The sequence below is a fragment of the Nothoprocta perdicaria genome, unplaced genomic scaffold (genome assembly GCF_003342845.1).
Source record: "Nothoprocta perdicaria isolate Ctin4 unplaced genomic scaffold, notPer1 scaffold_79, whole genome shotgun sequence".
NCBI lineage: Eukaryota > Metazoa > Chordata > Aves > Tinamiformes > Tinamidae > Nothoprocta > Nothoprocta perdicaria.
The window spans coordinates 1,309,246-1,335,560 of NW_020456076.1; the positions used below are offsets into that span (position 1 = coordinate 1,309,246).

General features: G+C 39.0%; 2 protein-coding genes across 2 annotated transcripts in view; both read right to left on the reverse strand.

Annotated features, from left to right (window-relative positions):
- Positions 1 to 405: 405 nt before the first annotated feature.
- LMOD2 (leiomodin 2) lies at positions 406 to 6,282 on the reverse strand. Its single transcript, XM_026051696.1, has 3 exons — positions 6,010 to 6,282; positions 1,182 to 2,543; positions 406 to 432 (listed from the first exon to the last, which is right to left on the reverse strand). The coding sequence occupies exons 1-3, from the start codon at positions 6,280 to 6,282 to the stop codon at positions 406 to 408; spliced, it is 1,662 nt and encodes a 553-aa protein (XP_025907481.1).
- An 11,529-nt stretch (positions 6,283 to 17,811) lies between these two features.
- ASB15 (ankyrin repeat and SOCS box containing 15) overlaps positions 17,812 to 26,315 on the reverse strand; it is a 9,568-nt gene continuing 1,064 nt past the window's right edge. The window contains exons 2-9 of the mRNA XM_026051683.1: positions 25,579 to 25,631; positions 25,345 to 25,476; positions 24,784 to 24,942; positions 22,409 to 22,654; positions 22,118 to 22,289; positions 21,169 to 21,739; positions 20,471 to 20,624; positions 17,812 to 17,984 (exon numbers count right to left, since the gene is read on the reverse strand). Coding sequence (XP_025907468.1) covers positions 17,812 to 17,984; positions 20,471 to 20,624; positions 21,169 to 21,739; positions 22,118 to 22,289; positions 22,409 to 22,654; positions 24,784 to 24,942; positions 25,345 to 25,476; positions 25,579 to 25,631 — 1,660 coding nt within the window. The remainder of the gene's footprint in view (positions 17,985 to 20,470; positions 20,625 to 21,168; positions 21,740 to 22,117; positions 22,290 to 22,408; positions 22,655 to 24,783; positions 24,943 to 25,344; positions 25,477 to 25,578; positions 25,632 to 26,315) is intronic.

Consider the following 26,315-nt stretch of genomic DNA (forward strand, 5'->3'; position numbering starts at 1 on the left):
AAAAGCTTCAAACCGCGTTTATTGTAAATTCATGGAAAAAAAAAAGAAAAAAGAAAAAGAAATGGCAGGTCAGTAAACTATTACATCTCAGTGCAATGAACTTGTACAGTGATGTGCAATCAGATATTGAAAAGAATATCTAAATAAGCAGAAATTTTTCAACTGAAATTTCATTAAATAAAAAAAAAATTATTTCCATATTTACAGATTACACAGCGGATGTATCCTTAAAGCATTTTTTAGTGTTTAGTGGGTTCATTTCTTTTAAAAGGAAAGAAAAATGGTTCATATCTAAGAGTGTGCTCTGGAAGCAGCTTGCCATACAGTCTATTTTACCACCGGTGAACAGATCAGCAACCTCCCCTCGACCGCTGCAGTGTTCTGGTTCATCTGTCGCTCGCGCTCTCACCGAAGGGCTTCAGGGAGCTCCACCTGCAAAACCAGGGCCGCAGAGACTGGTCAGCCTGGAAACCACCAACCGAGCTGTCTGCCTGTCTGCCTGATATGATCATGAGAGGTGATTGTGATATCCATATGTTCCTAGTCTTAATTATGAAGATCTAGTCATCATAATACCGCAGCTCGCTATAGATTCTTGGAAATAAATTCATTTATTCTATAAAACATTTTCTTTTCCTCTTTTGCCTACAGCTGTTTCAAAGGGCATTAGCACTGAGTGATTTGTTTGTTAGAGCAAAAACCAAGCCCATTTCTCAGGAGGCATTGGGATAACAGACTTGACATATGTTATGCTCCAGAGATGGAAAAATTCCTATTTGAGTTCCAGTCACACTCTCAAGATCCCAGTGCTAAGCATCATTTGTTGTAACAAGGCTGAACCCAGGTTGCTGTAGTATCCCACTTTCTGTTGAAACTATAGCCAAAGAGAAACAGAAATGAATAGAAGAATGAATAAAATTAAAGTGAGTAAAATAAAATGAACAAAAAACAGAGACAGTCATTTTGAAATATATAAAATAAAAATGAAAAAATAATAAAATGAAAAGTAATAAAATGTGTGCTGAGAAAAGATTAATCAGAGGAAAGATTCCTCTCAAATATTTTCTTGTATTCATGTTTTTAAAGATCTTCTTTATTAAATATATATGTACTAAAATTAATTAAGCACATGCTATATCTGAGAGCTATGATCAGTTGCTGAAAGATGATCTCCTACTTACCCTCCTTAACTGCTTTATGCTGCTTGCTCGAATTGCTTCCATAAGATTGTCATGGAGAGACCTCTGTGGGGTGGACGGTCGAGTGGAGGGTCGTGAACCTTCTTCTGATCTTCTGTCTGAGACTGATTTTAGAGAATCTTTGATTTCTTTCAATATACTGTTCTCTCTCTTTTTGCTCTTTTTGCCTTTCTTCTTTTTCTGTCCATTTTGTAAGGCTTTTTTTGAGCTTTCTTGCTGTTTGATGACCTCAGCTATATTCCTAGTTGGTACCTTTTTCTCTGGGAAAACTAGGGGAGGAGGTGGAGGTGGGGGAGGAGGAGGAGGAGGTGGAGGCGGTGGAGGTGCTGCAGCTGGAGCTGGGACCTGGTTTTTCGTTGCTGGTGCTTTCCTAGGGAGCTTGGGGGAGGACCAAGGTGAGCTCTTAGGTGACACATAAGGTGAGGACCGAGGAGTTCCTTTCTGCAGGACTTTGGTCTTAGGACTGACTGCTCCATTGCAGCTGGACTCTTGTTGCCGTTGCTCCTGCATACGCTTTTGCCTTTGCTTATCCATGTTTCTTGTCAGGATACTCGTCATGCTCATTCTTGGTCCCGCAAGCTCAAAGTGGTATCCCAGCTTGACGAGAGTGGTGTTCTCTTTCAACAGCTTAACTATGTCCATTTCTACCTGGCTCCCCATAATATGCCTTTGATTATGGAATCGTAATTCTGTTAGAACCTTGTTACTCTGCAGAGCTCTCATGATGGCCAGTATCCCTTTGCCTGTGATGAAATTTGACTCGATGTTCAGACTAGTTATGTACTGATTCACCTTTAACATCCCGGCAATAGCTATTGCAACATTGTCATCAGCACGCGTGTTAGCCAGACTGAGTGACTTAACCACTGTGTTGTCCCTGAGGGCTTGAGAAAACTGGATAAGCATCTGTGAAGTAATGTTTTCTATATTATTCAGGTTGACCTCTGTGGTGTCAGGATCGTTGCTTCTAACTTTTTCCAAAGCATCCTCAATAACGGTGGGATTTCCACAAGGGTGAATGGCGCTGGATTTAGAGCTCAGGCTGTCTGTGTCTTTGCCATTGTGGCCGTTGAATAAGGCTTCACTATCCTTCTGGCTGCTACATTTCTTGCGTTTACTGTGGTCAGAACTCCTGCCACCTTCACAGTTCAAAGTTCTTTCGCCAGCTGCAGCATTTTGCTTTTCTTCATCCTCATCTTCGTCACTTTCATCTTCATCTTCTTCTTCATCCTCCTCCTCTTCTTCTTCCTCCTCATCCTCTTCAGTGTATGCTTCCTCAGACACTTCACTGTTGCTTTCTGTGAAACATTCTTCCTGAATATCTTCTGCATTGTCTCCCTCTTGCTCTGATTCCTGATCAGGAACGGAGGTGTGGGTGTTAAACATGATTGCAGTAATGTAACTACCGTCAGTTTGAACAAAAAAATATATCTTGAAACTATACAACTTACTGTTAAAAGCTAAAAATAAATCCACAGAAACAGAGACAGTTGAGAGAACAGAAACATTGTTTCAGTGCCTAATACCTTTTAATTAGTATTCCTTTCATTTTCTTTAAAGACAAATGCTTAGTGCAAATAAAAATAGTTTTACTGACGTCAAGGATTTCTACCAAGAGAAAACTTGACATAAGATATTGCAACATGAATATACTTCATGTTTGCTATGTGTTTGCATGTTCACAAGGCGATGTAATATAGATCTGGATGGATCCTTGCCAGCAGAGACACAAGACTGCATTTTCAGAATGGACATGGTCTATGAGAAACAAACTTCTTGATTTCATAAAGACTCAACACCCGCATCAATGCTCAGGTTTCCATGCGTGTATTAGTACATCCCTAGTGGCTAAAGAATATCCTGCAATAGTATATAAATAGTGTTTACATGTGTAAACATGCATGTTGCCATACAAAATAATAAAGTCATATAAAAAAGAATATAGATGCTGTCTGAGGCTGTGTGTGCTTGGAAGCTCTTTGCAGAGAAAAGATTCGGACATATTCCCACAGGTGCCAAGTACACATCAGTGTTCCCCAAATCACCTCAAGTTTTCCAAGAGCTAAGAATGTGCTCCAAGCTACTGTCCCAGGTCAGTTGCCATAGTCTTTGCCTACCCAGTACTGCTCTTGTCTAAACCCCAAGGTATTTTAGTGTGCTTGGAGAACCAAATGGCAAACTTGGCTCCACTTCTCTAAGAAGTTCTGCATGGTGCTCTTACCTGTTACTGTGGAGAACCATTCAGCGGTTCTCCACAGTAATGTGGAGCAGCCATGACTGGACCCTCACAGTACAATCAGTCTCAAACCCCTTGTCCCCAAAGATCTCCAAGCCACAGTATATACCTATCTACTTACATCTTTAAATTTTGGTAAAATTTTGCAGAAACATAGTTCTTCTGCATGTACTTCTTTATCAACATTCATATTTTAGCATGTGTAAAACATGAAAGAAAGATGAGGACATTGAGTGGAGACATGACTCCATTTTGTACTTCCAGCAGACTAAAGTGTTATAAAAATGACAGCATATTTTTAGAAATGTGTGCAATTTTAAAATTAATTATTTAATTATTTAGTTCTAAAAATGTGCTTAAAGGTTAAAATACTCCTTCCAGTAGTGGTAGATTGCATGGTACTGTCTCTAACTCCTGAGCAGTGTTGGGATAGACGCAAGACAGTGGTTAATTCAATTGTTCACTAAAGCTCGACTCTAACAAAACAGGACACTTAAGGGTGCCCTCCTGCCCTCCTGCGGGTGCTCCCGCCGTGAGTTCGGTGTGTGGAGGACTTGCTGGGTCAGGACCCATTGCCATGAGGGTGAGTTCTGGGTAGGAAGGCTCTTACGCCAATGCACACTATACTGCGTTTAGAAACAGGGGTTCTCTATGGGGTCAAGATTTATGTATGAAACTTCTGTAAATACAGGCAAACTTCTACAATTCAAACCCACCAAGTATTCAGGGAAGCCTTGTTCTCGCTATATGTTTATCTACCTGGATATATATAATAAATCTTCTACAGGACTTCTACAAGAACAGAACTTTGTGCCTCTGAATGGACTGGTGTTATGTTTTGATGGCACTAGATTAACAAAATAAATCTCTCAATTGTTTCAATTATTTTATTTTATTTTTTACGCTTACAGGAGCAAAGGCAGAATCAATTTTGTGTCACAGGCATCATCTGGTGTCATAACCAGTAACAATTTGAACACCATTTTTTTGAGATCGATCACTCTTCCCTTAGCTCCTGTATAGATACATGCTCTGTTACTGGGTTAGCATTTGCTGCAGGATTGCCAAGGGCAGCTTGCAGGTCTCCCTCTTACTTTATATTATAATAGTAACTTGTTGAAGAGTTAGGCCTAAGATAGTACAAACAGATAAATATAGCTCTGGAAGTCAAGTTATTCAACCTAAAAGGTAGGTAGGATGTTTGTCTTCCATAGGGGCAATCTCTTTCCACTAGTTATAGAAGAACCCTAAAGTTAAGTGCTTAATTTTCAGACATATGAAGGCAAGAAGCAGCTCATTTTTAAGAAACTCGGAGGTTTCTAATTGTGGAGAGAATATTTGCCATCTACATTGGTGCATTTTCGTATTTATGGATGCATCTTATCAGACTAAAAGTAGAATAGTTTTTGTATGCACGTTAAGGTTTATCCAATACCCACTACTCATTCTATCTAAACAACAGAAAAAAAAAAAAAAAGAAGAAAAAAAAGAACTGCCGTAGAAGACACTAACCTAGACTTGTTCAGGATCTGCTTTGGAGATGCCCAAGTGGGAGTTAAAAGACTCGGCTAGAAGAAAACATTAATCTTGCTGTTCCTTCCCTACGACTTAACAAGGAGGGCAGCTGATGTTTGCAAGCTGATACTAATGGTCTGATGACAGCTAGTCGCCTGTGCTCTTGCTTAAAAATACATTATACCACCATTCACTAGTACTTTAAGCCAATCCTGAATATTATTATTAGAGGCTAATTTAATCCAAATGATTTTTTTCTGATTAAGAAAATATTTTATCTAATATACAAACTGCAAGTTATCTCCTGGGCACATGAAATGAGTTCAGTGAATTAAGTCTTTTGGAAATTCTGACTTAGCTCTCATCTCTAATTTACTGCCCTTACCTTTTAATAATACATATTTTTAAACAACAAACAAAGTTATCTCTATAAGCAGAGACAGAATTTGGTCTGAAGCAGTACTTAAAACTTAATGAGCTACACACACGCTAAAATTTTGTTTTGCTTTGAAAATATGTGGAGTCAATGTGAACACAAAAGTTGCTTTTTGAAAAAGCGCGTTTTCACAAACTGTTTTTGTGAGGGCCCAAGGGGTGCCAGCTGAGCTGAAGTTAAACTGAAACTGGTTGGCCACCTTACTCCACTTCTGACTTCATACAAAATTCCCTTCCTGACATATTCTCAGGAATGCTGAGATTTTTCTTCAGTGAAAGAGAAACAATCTTTGGTCTTAAACAACATCAGAAGTTACCTCAAAGTCCATATCACTCCCTAGCTGTTATTTCTACCCAGCCATTTAGAACTGTACTCCTATACTCTTCTCATCACTAATGACAGTTACTTTCTACAGGATTTTCTTTTGCTCTCATGTGAGTTTTTAGGGTACTTAGAGAGCAAAGACTCGTTGAGCAAATTAATTTATATGACTCTAGCAAATGCAAAAGTATCACTAACAATATTAAAAGATTGAAGAGGGGGAAAATACAATAAACTCAATAATATCATGCAAGAACAAGCCAACACATTCTTAGAGAACAGCGAAAACTTTAGTGTCTTACCTTGTCACATGCACCCAGCCTTTCTTTTTCCAAGAGTTTTCTGGTCTCTCTCTCCCAATAGGCCATCAGCGCTTCCCTGCTGAAAGTCCCTGTTGGGGTTTTCTCTGTCAGACTCTTTTGCCGTTGTCCTACTGGAAGGTTACGGTCGGGCTCTATGTCCTCCAGCTCCCTCTCCAATTCCTTCAGCTCCTCTTCGGTCAGAGAAGCGAGGAGCTCATCTTCATCAATGTCCTCATATTTACTAAGCTCTCTTCTGTAGCCAAAGGTAGACATGGTCCCGTTTGATCAGGCTGATATCAAACTAAAATGATCAGGCATTCAAGAAGCCTGAATCAAGCAAGCTGGATCTCGTTTGTTCAGCAACTGTTTCCCTGTCTAGCTGAGGCACCCTTTTAAGAGTAATCATCAGGGGCCTGCGACAATGCACGGCGGGATGAAAGCATGCTCTGTTTTAAGCATCAGACGTCAGCGAGACATCTGAACAGAAAGAATGTCCCAACACCAGTGTTTGTAGGTCCCTTGAAGAGGGGGATTATTGACACACTGACCATTGCCATATTTAGAGCAGGCTGCTCGCAGGAGAATACCAACCGCACGGAGGGGAAAGCACAAAATAAAATTACGGGCGCAATTACATTGACTTTGCATTCAAACGATGGTGCAGAAAGAGCAATAAAAATGCATTTAATCCTGAGCCGCCATGGGGCTCACAGCTACGCAGTGGAGCTGCTCTCATTTCCACGGTTATCTTGCGGAGCCACGCGGTTATCGTGCCAAGGCACTCGGAAGACGTCGTAATCAGCAGGAATGCGACAGGAACGGGAAGGGCTGGCGTGCCAAAGGGTGCAAGAGGCACCGTGTCGGCACTGTCACGCCTGGCCTGTGGCAAATCACACAACCGGATTATTTATCAATCATGCCAAGAACGATCTGAGGGAGAATCAACCTGACATGTTTATTTGAAATTAGAGCAAACTTTTTTTTTTTTTCTTTACATGGAGGATTACACTGTGCTACTGAAGTTAACAGAATTTCACAGAGCTTTAGGGTGGACCAGGACCCTCCACGCACAACATAATTGTGTCTATAAAATCTGACAGAACGTAGCACATGAGGCCTCTAGTGGCCATTTTGTAAGAGGCAATGGCTTGCTATAGCTCATTGATTTGCAGTTGGAGAGTGCCCTTAAGCCCCTCTTTTCATGAGTATACATACATTCTCCTCCAATAAATGATATATTATTCTGATACCATCTTTTTATGGATCATTATAATCTCTACTAGCAGTGAGTGACGATCAACTGCACATGTTTTCCGGAAACACTGAGGCCAAGCAATATCTAAGCACTTCTATTCTGAGAGGAGAGAGAAAAGGTTGTTTTTGACAAAGTATCACATCTATACTGATAAATGTTAATGCTATAAAGTGATAAAACCTAGTGTTTCTAGTCTTACCTAATACTTTAATGTACAGTTTAATGGAAGAGGAGCTGAAAAAAATCAGTACAGACTAGGGGTTGACCTGTTGGAAAGCAGCTCTGCAGAGAAGGATCTGGGAGTCTTTGTCGACAATAAGCTAACCATGAGTCAGCAGTGTTTCCTCATGGCCAAGAAGGCCAATGGGATCCTGGTCTGCCTCAGGAGGATGTTGCCAGCAGGTCAAGGGAGGTGATTCTGCCCCTCTCCTCGGCTCTGGTGAGGCCGCACCTGGAGTATTGGGTGTAGTTCTGGGCTCCCCAGGACAAGAGGGATGTGGAGCTTCTGAAAAGGGTCTGGCAGAGAGCGACAAAGATGATTAAGGGACTGGAGCAGCTTTCTTAGGAGGACAGACTGAGAAAACTGGGCCTGTTTAGCCTGGAGAAGACTGAGAGGGGATCTGATCAGCAAATACCTGAGGGGAGAATGGAAAGAGGATGGGGCCAAACTCTTTTTGGTAGTGGCCAGTGATAGGACAAGGAGCAGCGGGTGCCAGTTGAAACACAGGCAGTTCCATCTCCATGTGAGGAGGAACTTCTTTCCACGAGGGTAACAGAGCCCTAGAACATGCTGCCCAGGGAGGTTGTGGAAGCTCCATCTCTGGAAATCTTCAAAACTCGCCTGGATGCCGCCCTGTGCCCCATGCTCTGGGTGTCCCTGCTGGAGCAGGGGGGGTGGACTAGATGATCTCTAGAGGTCCCTTTCAACTTCAACTATTCTATGATTCTATGAAAAGGGTTTAGACAATTGTTCTTGTCCAGGACCATCTATCTTAGTTTAGTCAGGACTAAAAGTTAGTACTGAGTGCATAATGTTTATCCAAATTGGTCATTCATTTTTATTATTACACATATAGTTTTGATAGCAGTGACAGAGGAGATTCAGCCTGATTCTCATGGATAGATTTGGTAAATAAATTCATTTTTTCCTCTTATCATCATTTCTGTTTAGCAAACTAAATGATGAAATTCACAAAGCTGCAGAATTAAAGAAGCTTTTTTAACACAGAAAATATTAATAAAGCAGACTGAAGAATATTGTGAATTTGTAATCAAAATAAATATTTGCAGGTTATTTGTATTGACAAAATCTTTGCATAAAATCAGGAGGAATGCACAAAATAATCTGTCTTATGAAGATATGAATATTAGCTTCGTGATTTCATAAGATATTGCAAAGAATAAGAAACTTGGGTCAGACGTATGTAGGCAAAACTGCAAATGATAGAAGTTCTGTTCACTTTTCTTTTTGCACTTGCAAAAATGATGTTTGCACCAAATTTCTATAAAACATGAAACAGGAGATATGAAAGAGGGTGAAAACCATGAACTTCTAAAGCACTCTTCAAACCAACTGGAAGAAGAGTGAGTCTGTAACATATGGCATATTACACAAAGAGAAATGATGCTAAGATCAAAAAATCAAGCTCTCACAAGTCAAAAATGCTGAAATTGTGTTTGATATTGCTAATCTGTTGATGTGCACTCTAACACAGTTCTTAACTGTGTAAGTCTATAGTCATGTACTTTGATCCTGGACACCTGAGTCTCCAGGGGCCTTATTCTTCAGAGTGTGGGGGAGTTCATACATTTTTAATAAAGAGCCTTTCAGTATTTTTTGGTCTTCTTCAGCACACTGAGATTTTATTTTTCTAAGAGCCATTTCAGGAGAGCTTGCAAAGAGCTTTCTATTCTAAAGAGAAAGAGTAGAGATACAGAGACATTAAGTCCAAAAGTATCCATTAAGTTGAAGTGCCTGTTATGATCCATTCAGGGCTCACTTTTTTAGAGGACTTCTCATTATTCAGCACTTGGTGCTCAGTACTCAGCTCCTGTGAGCATCAGCCATTACTGAAGTTGCCCATGACTTCCACAGTTCAGATCACGTTATCACACTAATGATTTAATTGATTTTTCTCAGAAACTTTCTTATAAAGATAGTGGTAATTTTGTTTTCCTAGTATTAGCATTTCAACATGGAACTTTTTATACTCATTTAATAGTTCCCATTCTCAGATATTATATGTGTTTAGTTTTCTCAAAAAAACCCCAAAAAACTAAGAGATAAATAATTGTCTGACTATGCCAGTGCACTTCCCAGCCTGCGTACCAATTCAAGTAAAGGTCAAGTGGATATCTCAGTGAAGTGAATTCAGGTTAAGTGATTGAGTGTCCAGCTTTTGATTTTTTTTCCTTTTTGAATAACATGTTGAGTAACTTTTAACACACTATTCTAGATTTCATTTTTGAAATTTTCCCTAAGAAAAAAGAAAGAAAAATCCAAGATTATAATCAATATCTGTATTTCTCACATAGCTTCCTGTGCAATTCTTAATAAGAAAAAAAAAAAGACTAGTATTAATATTGCCTTTCCTGGAATATTCCACTTGAAACCGCAATACCATTTCGAACATCTTAGGAGGAGACTTTGTGATAAGTGAGGTGTGAGTGGGCCCAAACTGGCAGTGGTACAAAGAACTTCTTGCTGATGCAGACACTATGAAAGTGGAGCATGAGCTATATGTATACAGCATGTGTAAATGTTATAATGGCTACACTGACAGCTGTTTACGGCCAATCCTCCCAGGTGTTTTGCCATATGGTAACAGAAAATCCAGACTCACGGCCCTGATACCTTGCTGATCAATTTAATCATTTAGAAATTTCATGTGCAGGTTAGGTTTCTGACTTTGAGTGGGAATGAATCCTCTCAGCAGCAGCTAGATTTTAGACAAGACTTAAATCCTTCCTAACACAAGTGATCTGTTTACTAGGTTTCAGAAGGACGAACACTTCACATTAGTGCTCATGTCCTTTTTCCAAGCAACGAAATATTTCAAGCAACAGTTTAAGAAATTTTGCTCTGCTGCTCACAAGTTTTTTCACTTTTGGCCATGTGACCTCATCACTGAAAGGATGTAATCGACATCTGATGGGTGCTATTCACCCCTGAGCAGAGCAAAAAACACAGTTTTAATCCTGCTTTCCCTGTGGTGAGAGCAGGACAGGCTGCAGGAAAGCAAAGTGAGTGTTGTACAACCTTGTCCTCATCAGTGCGATGTGGCCTGTCCCCAGGACGAGGCTATTTCAGTCCTGGAGCCTGAGGACAGCTCGTCAGACAGATGCTTTGGCTTGTTTGGAGCTGCAGTCCCACACTGCAGGAACAGGTCCAATTGCCATAGAGCATGGGAAAAACAACGTAGCTACAGTGCATGCCTGGGATTTCCCATCCTCTTCTTTTGCTCATCTACCTCCAGTGATCACTCTCTCTTTGTCCTACCACTTCTGCACCCCTCATTCCTCAGCCTGTCTCTCCTTGTCACTCTGCCATGCGTGAGCACGAGTGCCCATGAGCTCTCCTCCAGTACCCTCTCCGCTGCAAGGATCTTGCAGGCCTCCTCCCTGCCTTCACCTGCACTGGTCACCCTCCTGCCCTTTCCTGGCCCTCCCTGTGTGCCCTGTGCTCTCCTCAGCCGCCTCAGCGGCCTCCTTCCTCTCCTCACACATCCTCACACAGCAACCCAGGCCTTGTCTCCCTCCTCCCCACTACAAGTCCACTTCAGGCCGATATCTCCACACAGGGCACAACCTTTGAGTGCCTACTCTTCTCTTTAGCACCCCCTTGGTGTCCTTTCTGTAAATGTTTGCTCATCTTCTTCCTCATGATTCCTGAGCTCTCCTCCTTCCCTCAATACTCATGTTGTGATTTCTCCCCGCCTCCCATTATGTTTACATATATTTATATATATGTGTAAATATACAAATATGTAGAGATTTATCTATATATCTATACTATATAGATATTAAATATATATATATACACACACACAAAGATATAGCCATTTCTGTATACTGCTTCTACAGGCCTAGGCTGAATCTAGAGTCCAAAGAAGCGATGAAGGGTCAGTAATCTCGCCTGACTTCCAAATAGGACCAAGAGGCAGACTGATGGGACAAGCTGTACCTCTTTCTCCCTAGAGACTGGCATAGCTTGAAAACTGTGCACACTGTGCTGTTCTTGAAAGAGATGCGTCATCACCTACATTTAACAGGGGCATCAGCAGAGCAAAGAGGATAAAGCAGGTGTTGTAGGCATTTGAAGGAATAATTTCTCAGCTGCTTTTCTCTATGCCATATGATTCCATTGTCCAGAACATGTCTCCTGGTGAGGTCGTAAATATGGAGTCACAAGGGGGAAAAAGATAATTCCACTCTTCTGTGGAGTAGAAAATGAAAAGTGAGGTAAGGTTAAAGGTGAATTTGTACACAAATCAGCCTTTGCTTGGGAATGAGGTTCAGCATCCTAACTCAAAGGCAGATTTTTCCATACAATTCATAGCAGCACACCCACCATGCCGAACACTCTGGCTGTCAGGAAGGCAGATTCCAGACCCAGATTGTAGCTTAACAACTCAGCTGCATCACAAACAGTGATCAACTTTCAGTGAAAAACATGCGCACGTGGACTGCCTTATTGCTCAAATTAGTTCTGAAAGCAGCATTCCCAACAGCTGCTAGGAAACATGACATAGGACAACCACTAGTCCAATGTATTTTGATGGTGGGAGTATTTAGGCAGACTTGTTTATAAGAAAAAATAAGAGAGTTATGAATAGTAAAAAAGTGCCTGAGTTTGGGTGGTGTTCTGACAGGAAGTGGATAAGGATCCGTCTTGGGAGATTGATCAGGAGGAAAACTTGGCCACAGGAAAGCGCCATGAAAAAATTCTGCGAGGTGCAAATGGGAAGATTTAATGACACACAGATTTCTCAGGCTTTGATTAAAAGAAGGAAAACTCACAGTCCATGCTGTGCGGCCACTCAGTGTCCACTGAGCCAAAAGCGTCCACAGGCTTGTTTCAGTATTCAGCAACACATGCAGTTGGGTGTCAAGGGTGCGACAGACTTTATTGCCCATTTTGCCTGTAAGAATCATACAAAAATGGGAGCACAAGGGGGACAAACAAATTCTACTGAATAAAGGTCATCCCATTCCCAATCTTCTTTCCTTTTTACTCAGCCAACACTTTTTAATCGTGTCGTATCAGTGCATTGTCATGTTCTGTAATAACAGCCTGAGATGAGCCTGCTTATCTTTGACAGCACAAACCATTCCTGTCTGGGATTTGCTTAGAGCAAGTGCTTTGCCCATCTCTGCTGACTATCCTTGTCCTCAATGCCTGTTTCTACCACACAGAAAATAAAAAGATAAAGTGCATTGCACACAGTGATGATCTGAATGCGCTTGCTTTCACATAGCTGTTCTTATCCCTCAGGAAGAATCTCAGTGTGCTTTACAAACATTGACAACAGATTTACAAACTATATATAGAAATCATTTCACTCGCTACTGATGTACAGACACTAGGGTGAACACAGCAGCTGTTTGGAATTACATAGCAATATTGCTCAACAGTTTTGGAGAGGAAGCAGAGGCCACTGTACTGCAGAGAAAGCACTGGAGGACCTATCACATGGGCACATAATGCAGTTATTAAATGTGCAGTTTGAAAGATACACTGTTAAGACATCTGTAGGTAACCTATTATTTTCCAAAAAGTAAATTAAAAGGTCTAATATATAATGTCTAATGTATAAACTTTGCACTCTTCTTGGTGGCATTTGCAACTGTAGAATAATTTATATGTTCAACTGCGAGCCCATAACTACTTACAAGTAATTGCAAGAAGTGCATGGACTTATTCTTTGTTGAATACCTTAGTGTCAGACAGTTCTCCTGTGTAGTTTAGCACCACCTATTGTTGTCCTTCAGTTAAAAAGATGTTCTACTTCTTAATATCCAGAGAGAATATAGTTGCTCATTTCTATTCAGCATTTTCTTTTTCCATCAAGTTATTTTTAACAGTGTGTTTTTAGATTCTAAAGTCTCTGCAATATAAATAATTGATGAAAACCATAGGGAATTAAAAACAAGAAGATGTAGTAGGTAAGGTAAATTCTCTACTGCATTGTAAAATAGCCTATATTAATGACAATGGTAGTTATGGATACCATGTCTAGCACATGCAGAATATCTGATCAAAATGGGTTTTTTTCGTCTGAGTGGATCAAATATAGAGATTGCTACTGAAAATGTGAATTTTAAAAATGAAATGTAAACACCTTGTATATACCACCAGATTTACATTGCTGTATGTGCCTTGTGACTACTAGAAATTTAGTAATTTGTTTTTTAAACTTCTCAGCAGAACCATGAAAACATATTCCTCAAGGAATATTGCCTCTGATCTAGAGTACGTGTTTCAGTGATGTGAGTGACACTTAAGGGAGCATTTCAGATGGCAAATGCTTCCCATCTTATATTTATATCTATAAATATTTATACAGCACTTTAGTGCACTTAACCATGTACTGATTAACCCTGCATTTGTCCTGATGAAGAATCAGAATGGATTTCTTTGAAGATTGCTCTCTTCATTTGGAAGCTGGGGATTAATTTTTGAAGCTCCCTCCTTATTTTGAGGGAGCAGAACAAGAGTCTGAAGGATAGACACCTTGGGTGGTAGGGTTCTAGTTTTGGTTACTGCAGTCTAAACAAACAAATTATGGTGGAAAGGCCAAGGATAGAAGCAGCCCAGTGTAGAGCCATTAAGGTTGTAATTTACTGTGGCCGGTTTTGCTTTTCCAGATACCTTTTTCTTGAGCAGAGACCTATCAGTTGCAAGGCTCACAGTGAAAAAACGATAGGCAGGGGAGGCTTTAGAGGGACTGGCTTAGCAGACAGGCGGTGGCAGAGTACAGCAAGGGGACAGTAGTGGCTACACAGAATAAGAGATCCAGGTGAGTTTGCTGATTACTTGCATGGAGAAGGGAGTGATGGATAAGCAAAAAGAAAGTTGAGTTCCACAAACACTGATAAATTTACACTGCTTTTCACCATGCTAAACAGCTGGGTACTTGAAGGCTTCTTTCTATCCCAAATAACAATGAGAAAAATTCCTTTACCTATCCCAAATGATCACTGTTTTGTGACTCTCTCTCCAAGCAGAACACCCATCCTGTCAGGAATAATTTGAGAAAGAGCAGCCCAGGCAAGAAGAGGCCGAGCCAGAACACTGATTCCTGCAGCAAAATTTCCCCCTGTTGATAGCTCAGGACAAGGCCCTGCCGCATCAGTCTCCACGAATACAAAGTAGGCAGTGCATGGAAGTTATGCGGAGGGCACACACAGCATTGCCGGCTTCACAGGGAATAGCTGATCATACACCAAAGTTACGGCCATGGTTTGGTCCTTGACTGAGCTCTGAAAAAAACTTCAAGCTAGTAAGTCTCTCTCTGTGGTGCTGCGGACGCTGATGTAACCACAGTTGAATGTCTGGCTCCTTGGAGAGCTAATCAGTCTGGTGCAGCTGTTTGTGTCAGATTTTATGAGAAACAGAGACTGAATTATACCCCTGCTTTCAAACATTGTCTCCAACCTGAGAGAAGTCCTCACCCCAGAGCATGCCTGAATCTGTGCCAAGGCATTTAATTACCTCTGACCACGTTGCTAATGGGGTGGACATGCCACGGAATTGGGTTGCGATGGAACACCCAGTGAGTCACACCCAGAGAGCTGAGAAAACCGAAGCCCTAGATCGCAAGGGTTCAATTAGACTCCAAGTAAGGAAAAAAGCAGATTTTTTCCTAGCACTTTTACATCTGTAGCTGCTGTCTTTTCCTCTTTTCACACAACCGACAGTTCTAGACCACTTACTTTCCCTGCTCTCATCAGTGCATACTTGACCTCAGAAAAGTAGAATTTAATGGTCTGGCTGCAAAACATGGGATCCAAAAGACCTGTGTTCATTTCCTAACGGTGTCATCAGCATGACACAAGGCTAACAGTTCTTTTCTGTATCTCAGTCTCCTTTAAATCTTTGTCCCTCATCCTTTGCAGATGCTTTCTCATATCATGGTATTTTCTTTATCACCTAAGGGAAAAAGAGTCATTAAATAAACATTTTCAATGTTCAAAAAATAAACAAACAAAAAAACCTTTAAGACAGGATCAAGCCACCTTCTAGAACAAATGACAAAAGGGTTCCAGTTTTATTGGTTAAAAGATAAATCCAATAATATCATGGCTTTTTAGCTTACCTCATGATATTTCAAGGACTAGTCTGTGGTATTTTTAACATTTGTGGCAATGTGCTGTCCCAGAGCTGAATGCTTTGATGCCAGCGGTGATTTCTATGCCTGAGGCATGTATGGAGTCCTAAATATAAACCTCAGTCCATGAACTAAAATTACTAATGGAACTTGGCTCTAGCCGCAGAAAGGGCTTAAAATCATCTGCCTCAAGTCCTATTTATCATGCATCCTTTGCTTGCTGGAGTATACTGTATTAGATATGCAACTATTCCTATTCTTGTATTATGACCATTGTATTAATCAAAATTGCCATTATTAAGCCTCTATTTCTTCCTAGGAATTCCCACATTCTGTACGTATTTCTGTATACATGCATTTAGCCTGATATGCCCATGGTACATGGACCTATGAGCCCAACCATGTCGGTTTCACTGATCATTCGCCATTCAGACCCTCTGTGGAAAGGGACCTCCTACAGTCAGGGAGTCAGTTGCAGATGCCAGATTTTCTAGGAATCTTGCACAATGACTAAATACTTCTTTTTCATCCAGAACAAAATATCTTACAAGAAACAAACAATTGAGAAGACTAGTAAACCTGCTGAGATCAGAAGCAACCAGGATGATTAAGGGAATGGAACATCTCTCGTGTGAAGAGAGGCTGAGTGAGCTGGGCCTGTTTTCTCTGGAGAAGAGAAGGCTCAGAGGGGATATGATTAATATGTATAAGTTCAGGAAGGGAGAATGCAGGGAGGAAGGGGACAAGCTGTTTTCACTGGTGGCCAGCGATAGGACGAGGGGTAATGGCCATAAGCTGGAGCACAGGAAGTTCCATCTGCATGTGAGGAGGAACTTCTGTACTGTTAGGGTGACAGAGCAGTGGAACAGGCTACCCAGGGGGGTTGTGGAGTCTCCTTCTCTGGAGGTCTTCAAAACCCGCCTGGATGCCACCCTGTGCCACATGCTGTAGGTGTGCCTGCTTGAGCAGGAAGGTTGGACTAGATGATCTCTAGAGGTCCCTTCCAACCTTAAATATTCTGTGATTCTGTGAGAAGCAATAATAGAGTCATGTATTGGACCCTCCACGTCACCAGTAATTTTTATTATTTCAAATTGATCCTTGAAATCTGTTGTGACCAAGGACAGATATGCAAAGGGACTGATGTAGCTGCCCTTGGAACTGGAATTTACATCTCTAATCAAGTTATTTGTGGCAATTAATACAGCAAATAAACAAAAAAAGGAGAAATTGTGAAGATTGCCACGAGGTAGGGCAGAAAGGTGCTTAAACTGAACTTTTCTTTTTCCTTAGCATACTTAGCAAGGAAGTAAAATCCACTTTTAATACAGTAGATTAAAGATTATTTAATTCTTTTCCTCCAGGCATGTACAGAAATTTACTGACAAGTGCATCACTGCATGGATCACTGCATGGCTAAGAGTGTTGTTTAGTCAGGATTTGAAGTGACCTGATAAAAATCTGCAGGAACCATAATTAAATTTATGACATTATTTCTCAACTAATCAAGCAACAACCTGCTGCTAAATTTCCCTCTCCTCTTTTTTTCTTGTCCATCAAAATCATCTTTTTCTTTTAACAAGCCTACATTAAATCTCTCTCTCTACCAAGAATTATATGACGCTGCCCTGCATGTACAGAAGTTGTACTTGAGAACATACAGTTTGCCAAAATAGCAAAAAAGAATCTTTTTTTTTTTTTTTAAGAATTTAATGATAGGATCGCCATTTTCAAAATACAAAATGTGTTATATTTCAGGCCAATTACGTGACAGAAAAGTGCAGTTAGTCATTTAAATTTCATAGTCAAAATAAATTACACATTTCTCTTCCCAAATAAATGGATTCCAAAAAATGAGAGCAGCAATCGTTAAGGAGGCTATCAAGAAAATTCTTCTTAGATTAATCAATAAATACAATTTTTATCCTTTATATACCTAAATTCCCATTTAGTGTTTTACATAATTACTTTAGTCTCCGTATTCTGGTTTAAGCCTGTATTTGACAACACAATGCTGAGTTAAAACATAAAATTTTAAATTGAACTTTAACATACCTATTTTTTTTGAGGGGAAAAAAAAGCTTGTTCCCATAGAAGACCTATTTACAACAAATACCACGGTGTTCTGAATTATAACACAACTAAACAATTTTCCAATTTGTCAAAAATAGTGAAGAAATCAATCAAAGAACAGATTGCACAGTTATTTTTATAAAACTAATCTAAATGTATCCCTTCTCCATACAGATCATATTCCTTATATAAGATATAGTTCTTTAGTACTGGTGGAAGTGGAAACTTCTTCATGGCTGACAGTTTCTGGAGTCTCCCTAATCCCATGAGTTTACGTATTTTCAGACGACACAGATGCTTCAATGAGCGAGGATTATCTAAGAAAACAGCAAGAGAGAAACAGAGGGAAAAACAGTGTCATTAACAATGATACTACCCCAGTTTGCAATCTCAAAACATGCTGTAATAAAATTAACATCGAAATTTATTACTTTGGAGTGCTATTAGCTTGTCAGTTCTGAATAAAATACCATTATTTTTACTTGCAAGATGTCACGCTACATGCTGCTGATATTCATAACCAACCTTCTGCTTTCAGCTAATATCTGTCTAATATTATTGTCCACTTTGCAAACATGCACATGGTGCTGAATCTCCAAAGTATCTGAATTGCTAAACCAGTATCTTATCTTATCTTATCTTATCTTATCTTATCTTATCTTATCTTATCTTATCTTATCCAGTATAATACATGATGAGTGGTAAAGGTTCTCTCCTATTTTTTCTAGATGCACAACTTAAAAATAGCGATGCTGAGGTCAGTCACAAACTATGAGTTTGTGCTGAGTACCAGAGCAAACTATGTGGTACTATGTGGATATTTCTACAGTAATAATAAGGCACGAGGACCAGATCATATCATGCTTGGGACTCTTGAGTCTTCTAAATTAACACTTAATAAGAGAATTTACATCACTGGAAGTGCACAGTATAATTTAGCTTTCCTAACAGATCAATGTATTTCAACATACCTGAAGTACCAGTACTTAAGACAATCAAATTATTTTGATGTTCCTGTGACAATAATGAGAAAGTTTCCTCTGCATGCTGGTATAAACTACCAAATCAGAATTAAATACAGGGTATAAGCTTTAATTCTAAGTATTTTACTCTTAAATAGTTGATGTTAAATGAAATCTTATTTGCAAATTTTAAAAAAAGATTAAATAAAATTAATGAATGCAAAAATAACTGATTATATGTTTCCCTACCAGAACAACATATAAGTGAAAATAAGGAAAAGACAGATAAGAATAAAAAGAATAATAAATTGTTTTATGTTAGATATGTTGATGACCCTTCAAAGAATTTTATCAATAAATATGCAAATTTAATAAAAACTGGTATTACAACTCATTATCTAAATCTCAAAGTCATAATTCCAGTTTATCATCTGGATATTTAAGGAGTATTTCCCAATGCATTTAGCCAACCATTACGCAAAGCTGCTGCTGTGTAGTTTATACCCTGTATATACAAACATTTTCACATACCAAAACAAGTTGTCAGATGATATTTTAAGGACAATTAGAAGTTCATTCTTTCCATTAATTGAATTTAGGATTTTAAAGTATAATTACAGTAGCTATAACATAATTTTAAATAATAATTGCTTCTGTATTACTATCTAAATCAACTATCCTTCCAAATGTGGGCCCCGGTTACCCGCCACACACATGCAATCACATACTCTGAGTTACCAGGTGACTTTGTCAAATTTTGCAAATCTGATTTATGAGTTAAACGAGACGCCTTTTAAAATCAAAGGACGTTGCACTACTGGCCTTAGTACTTCTCAGTTTGTTTTACCCAGGCTTATTTTTCAAGTGGGAAAGGTTTAATTTCAGCACTGAATTGGTAAGGAAATCAAATCTCCTGCATCTCAAAGTTTTCTCCTGAGATGATGGCAGATCTTGAAAGATCTGCTGTACTTAGGAAAAACTATACACAGCTAAGAAGTGGGATTCATCTAATAACTTATGGTAGCCACAACATAAATGCCCTTTAAACTGAATTAGAAGTCCTTGTAGCAATGAAAGGAAATAATCATCTCAATTCATCTCATCCTAATTTATGTCCACAGCAGATGAGAAATTTTCCCACAGAGATGACAGCTCAGATGTGGATATCCATACTGTAGATTTTTAAGTTAAGGAAGGTGAAGCCTATCTTTATTGCCATGAAGGGGGAAAGGTCCAGGATAATATATTTTAAAAATATAATCATACATAGGAAATATTTTTCGACTACTGACAACTGTATATCATGACAAGCAGAGTTTGGAAATGATGGTACGATTGTTATGGAGCACTCATTGTCACCACTTCTAACCACTGGCTATTATGGGATGTAAAACCTGCTCTTATGATATTGCTCAAACAACTCGTAAAGCTGAAAGATCAAAGGAACAAAAAAGAAAGACAGGCCAGCAATATTTGCCATTAAAAAATGTATCTCACAGCTGTACAGTGGCTAGTATCTTAAAAATGGCTAATAAGGTGTTTGAGAAGTAGCTCAACAGTCCCAACTACCTCTAAGGGCAGAGGGTATGTCACAGAACAGTGACCTTCTCTGTGAGAGCAGTTCTCACCAGCTGTATGTTTGCCATATTCCAGTGAAGGGAGTTAATGTGTGACTAGTGGAATAGATCTGTGTCAATCTGAGAAATGGACGCAGGCAAAACCTTCACTCTAAGTAGTGTACTAAAAGGGAGTGTAAAATATTCTGGTTGAATATGGTGTGGTATAGACCACTGAAGTCTCTAATAAATCATAAATTCATTAAGTGGAGGTTAGATATTTACCCAGTATCTGCCGTATCTCTGCCCATTCCTTCTGGGTTTCCAGGACAAACTTAATTTTTGTGCATAGAGGAACATAATCCATATAATCAATGAAAATACGAACCACTTTTCCTGCTAAATGTTTCAACCAAGGAACAGCAATAAAATCACAGAACTGAAAGGGAAAACACATCAGAAATTTCAAAACCTGTGCAAAGGAATGCCAAAACAACAATTTTTCAAGCAATTATAGAAAATAATTGAAGTGTTAGAAATAATTTTGACAAGGAAAAACTAATACCTAAGCAGAAGTTATTTGCTTCCATGCTTAACTTCTGTGATCCCTTAATCTGTCTGGACAGGCTCCATAGCCAATATCTGTGATAACACGGCTATAATTTCCTACACTGTTCTGCTTGACAGTGATTTCTCCTTGGAAGCACATCTATTCCATTCGTTGGGACAGAAACAGAAATTCCAGTTTCTTGCCCTATGGCTTCTTAACTCTTTCTTCCTAAATCTCTAATGCACAAGCCTAAAACTACAGTCACTCCTCGCATATAATATTCTCCATCCTAGGGTCAAAACTGAAAAAAGACTCTTTTATATGAGAGGAGCTTTGAAAAGGGATTTTGCCTGTATGTTAATTGTGCACAATTATCTGGGAATTTTAAAACTGGCTAATGAAAAAAAGAGAAGGAAGTAAAGTGTGTATTTACTGGATTATCCTTAATTACAGAAGAAGTCCATCCTGGGAGAATTTCTTCCTCTGGAGTTGACCACACAAAGGAATTTCCAAAGATGTCTTGATGCATGCAGTCAAAGCACATTTCCACATTGTATCCATGGTTGAGCAAGAGCCTCAACATCACCTCATCATTCAAGGCGTACTGAATGGCACTGGGGAAATGGGTATCATTGACCAGCATGAAGTAGCAGTTGACATTTGCTCCATAGGACAGCAGCAGCCTTACGATTTCATGGTTACCAGCTCTCACTGCCACAAGGAGACAGTTTAAAGGGTCCTTGTTCGGATTTGCTCCTGCTTTGAGTAATATTTCGGTGCAAAGAATGTCGTTGTTAGAAACAGCAAAATAGAGGGCTGTTTTCCTTTCATCATCATAACTGTCTGAAATGTGCTCAGCCAACAGAGCATTGACATCAAAGTCACTTTCAATGAGGAGCTCTAGACACTGCAAATTCTGGCCATCTGCTGCTGAGTGAAGAGGACTTAACCCACTCCTCTGGATTGCAGTTTTGGATGTCACTGGAATGAGATACTTCAGGGCCCTAAAAAACAGTGAAGAGAAGTAGTAAGGCATCTCCCTTCTGCAAGAAAACAGAGCAACATCCAGCTTTTCGATAACTTACTTGACAAGGCAGAATCTACAGATGATTCCAAATCACAAGCATCTGTTTTGAGTAATGTCAAATGGCACCTTGTGATAATTTGTTTCAGTGGTTTTCACTAAGTCCTAGGCGGTAAGTTTTCCATTTTGTAGTTTATGCACTAAAATAACACTTAAACTCCAATGCATATTAATGTAATAGAGGCACTTCTGAAAAACAAATGGTCTGTACATTTGCATGTTTCACACAGTCTTCCTCAATTTGATCCTGAGCCACAGAGTATCTTAAACACACCGTGAAGCCCGAGCTCATACTCACAGGTAATGCCCCTCATAAGCTGCTTTGTGTATGGGAAGCAGTCCTGCCTTGTTAGGCACATTGCCACTTCCTCCGTACTCCAGCAGAAGCGCTATGCAGTCTGGATTACCTCCTCCAGCAGCTTCAAACAGGATGGATGAACCGTCATCTGCTAAGGCCTGGACATCTCCACCTTGAGGAAGGAGAGGGAATTTATTGTTATATCCCAATTAATTTGCAGCTCATCACAAAAATCAGGCCAAATTACTTACAGACAATACATGTGCATTTTTTTTTAACCTGACCACATACCTTTATGAATAAGATGCTCCAGCACATCGCAGTGACCATATTCAGCAGCAACACCTAAGGGTGTTACTCCATATCCATCCTTAAGGTTCACATTTCCACCGTTCTTTAGAAGAAGAGACACAATTTCTTTGCAGCCCTGTTTTGCAGCTTCATGCATTGCCGACCAGCGTCTCGCACACGGCTGGTGGATATGACAGTTATGTTCAATCAGAGTAGACACCATCTGAAAAGAGCGCCTTCTTACAGCTTGAAAATAATAAAAAAGGAAGAAAATAATACAATTACATTTTTAGAAATATAGACTTTTGAAAGTTAAAAGATGATTTAGTATGTCTAGAATCATTTTTGCATGCTTTTTTTCTTTTTTCTCTCTTTTTTTTTTTTTTTTTTTTCTGTACTGATATAAGGAAGCTAAAAATATTCCCAGTTCTGGAAATCTGGGAATCAAACTCACTGGTGAGTGAACAGCGATATCCACTACACAGGAAATGAAGATAAAACACAAAGCTGTAAAATATGTCAGTTTTGAACATCTGGGGCAAAACCAGCACCAGTTAGATTCTGAGAAAGCAGAAGTGACTTACAGAAAGAAAAAGCAACATTAAAAATTAATACAATATTAGAACACAGTCCTTTGCTTTTAATCATGATATGAACATTACAATGCCCCTGGAAAATTACAGTTGTAACTTAGTCATCTGCTATCTCTCCTAATCCCGGAGTGTGCTCTGTGGCTGCTAGTAGTCGAAGTACAATCGACACCTGCCATTCCTAGAGGCCAAGTTCTGTGCTTTTGAGATGCCCAGTTTGAAGGTTTCCTGGATAACTGCAAGAGGAACTTATTTGCATAGAAGATCCAGAGTGAGATCTGGTATTCTAATTTCTTTCTTTCTAATTTCACTTTGAAACTGCCCATTGGAACAGTGGGTCTGACTGATGACGGAGCTGAGGGAAGAGTTAACTTTTGTTGAATAGTCAATAGTTTTAAAGAGGCAACAGTCTTCAAAATTATCCAAATTATCTAAGTTCAAAATGATCAAAAATTATCATAGTAGAATATTACTTAATGAACCTGAAAGCAGAAATGATCCCATTAAATACTTGTTCAGCATTTACCTTTGTGTGTACTGAAGAATCCTTTAAACCAGAGTTTTAGAATAAAAATGGGTAACTAAATCAAAACTAACTCTGAATATCATCTATTAAGTGCTAACCACCTTTCTGTTGTGCTGAGTCTATGACTGAAATACATGATACAGATCAGTATCTACTAGCACATTTCAGCACCAAGTGATATAAAACACAAAAATTCATATAAACAACACATACCTGTCAATATTTAGGAGTTTGTATGAGGAAATATTTATGGAAATAAATTGTAATTACAAGAGAAAACACCCTTTACATTAGCACTGGTTGTTCTTTTCAGGATTCAAATAGCAAAGGCTGAAAATAGTGTAAAAGTTTCAGGCTTTAAACAGCTGTAAAGGAAGTCTCTCAAAATGCTTTGGGGCCTTAAAATTTCAATACATTAATTGCATCTGAATCAAAGTTAAAAACAGCTCAGAGAACTGAGCATTTAAATACTGAAAATTATATAGTGTATTTTCTTACTTAGTATAACAGTATTTTGCTATACAGTGTATGAGGACTGTAGCAATTTATCTTGAGAAAAAATGAATACATTTCCATTTTCAACAGGAAATGGAATCTGGTGCAGCTAAATTACTCCTATATGATAAGGTATTGTTAATTCTATCAGCTGAATAAAATCTTCCGGAAGAATCGTTTTTCTTGAGGTACTGATTAGCAATATAGTTGAAACTCATTTGTAGTACAGGAGGGTTGATCTTGTTGATTTTGCTGATCATTTATTGATTTGGAAATCAATAAAAATAAAAATGTTCAGTATAAATGACGGGCCCAAAAGTTTAAGCAGCAGCCTATTCTCTACAGTACTCATACCTAAAGATACACAGGACCCAGCTGCTAAAGGCCTTAAGGTATCTGCAGGTCTGCAGAAATTGTCTTGAAGAAAATAAACAGGTATCAGACTCTCTGGAGTATCTTGAGGAGGAAAATTTCAGCATGGTGACCACCTAAAGCTTAACGAGTGTTGACTGAATGCTGGGCACATTTTAAAAAGAGCTGGATATTAGTTTCATCTAAAAAAAGATGGCCACCATTTTAAATACAAGCTAACGGGAGTACTTAGATCAGTAGAAATTACTCACAGCTATAAGGATTTGAAAAAATGGACCTAATTTCCCCTTGTTAGAGTCAGTTCTTGAGTGTGCAGAAATGGATGTGCCAGTTTAGCTGCTGAGAAATATGACATTTCTTTTTGCTTAAGCACAGTGAAAGGAGGCAATTACCAATAAGAAGTGGAGTCTCTCCTTTGTCATTGGTGGTATTTGGCCAAACACCCTTTTCCAGTAACGTTCTTACATTTTCCACCAAGCCAGTTTTTGCTGCCAAAGTTAATGGTGTTTCTCCATCACATGTTTTGTATTCCCACATGGTTTTATAAGATGCTAAATGAAAAAAAAGATAAAACTGAAGCATGAGGCTGCTACACATATATACATCAGAAATCTTTACATGCTATATTTTTATGAAAATTACGTGTAATTATGCTTAACTTAATACAACTAGTACTGCCAGGCCAAGTATTGAAGGGTAATTTTTGATCTCCCTATCTGTAGACTTTTGAACAAAGTATTACAAAATTACCCATGTTCTTTGCTCCTGTAAATTCATATGGCCTCCCCAAACAAAATTTGAATGATATTTACACAACATAGGAAGATACTCCATCAATGAATATGTCCATATTTATTTTCAGTTCTAGCCTATTTCTGTGCATGCTTGCTTATTTTTATTTCCTTGCTGCTCCCACTATCTTGGGTGTTGTGTGACATCTTTACCTTACTCACCATCCAAAATGATTTCAAGTATTTGCTGAATTGGCTGAGCCGCAGCTTCATGCAGGGGGAACCACCCTCTATCGTCAGCTTCATCCAAAGCATATTTCTTTTTCACAAGGTCTTGGAGCCCAAATATTTGAGCTTAAAAAAAAAAAAAAAGGTAAATGAATGAGATGCAGTTCAAAAGAATATGCTGAAAGATAGGAATTTTGCCTAAGGACTATTTTATTTTAGGGGGTTTACCTTGCCTTATGGCTGTTACAATTTTCCTGTTTTCCTCGCTGGGTGGTACAAATCTATCCAAAAATAAAGGAAAAAAAAAAAAAAAAAGAAAGAAGAATGTAGGAAATACAAGTAGTAGACACATTATATGGAATCATTTATTCAGTATTTGCCATTTGCTTCTCATCTGAGTCAGCTTTCTTCCAAATACATTAGTTGCAACCTAGATTAGCCTTGTGGCCTTTTTAGTTAGTGGAACTTCCTAGAAATACAAAGTTCCCAAATTAAATGCAATTCATGTTGTAAACCGATCTCACGAGGAATCTCCAGAGTGTGTTTTTCATGATGTTTCCCCTCCTTCCCACTCTGCTCCCCTGGCATAGCAGATCCCTGAAGGTGCTGTGAAGTGTCAAATCTTCTACTTTGGAACAGAAATGGACTGAAAAGAGTATCTGTCATATAGTGCAGAAACAGGCTCTTCAAGTCCAGGGACATTTGATAGTAAATGATAATTTGGGGGCATAGAGGTATCTATTAATTAATGAAAGAGAGCTTCATGGCATCAATGTTACGTTTTTTACTTTGTCAAAATATTGACAAAATAGCTTGTCAATATTTTTAACAATATCATTTAAACCTGCATGTAAGAGGAGTCCAGTGTTGAACTAATTGAACACTAATTGAACTAGTGTTTGCTCATGAGTTATTTTGGTGCTAAATACATCATAATAACCAGACTTGGAGGGAAAAAAAAAAAA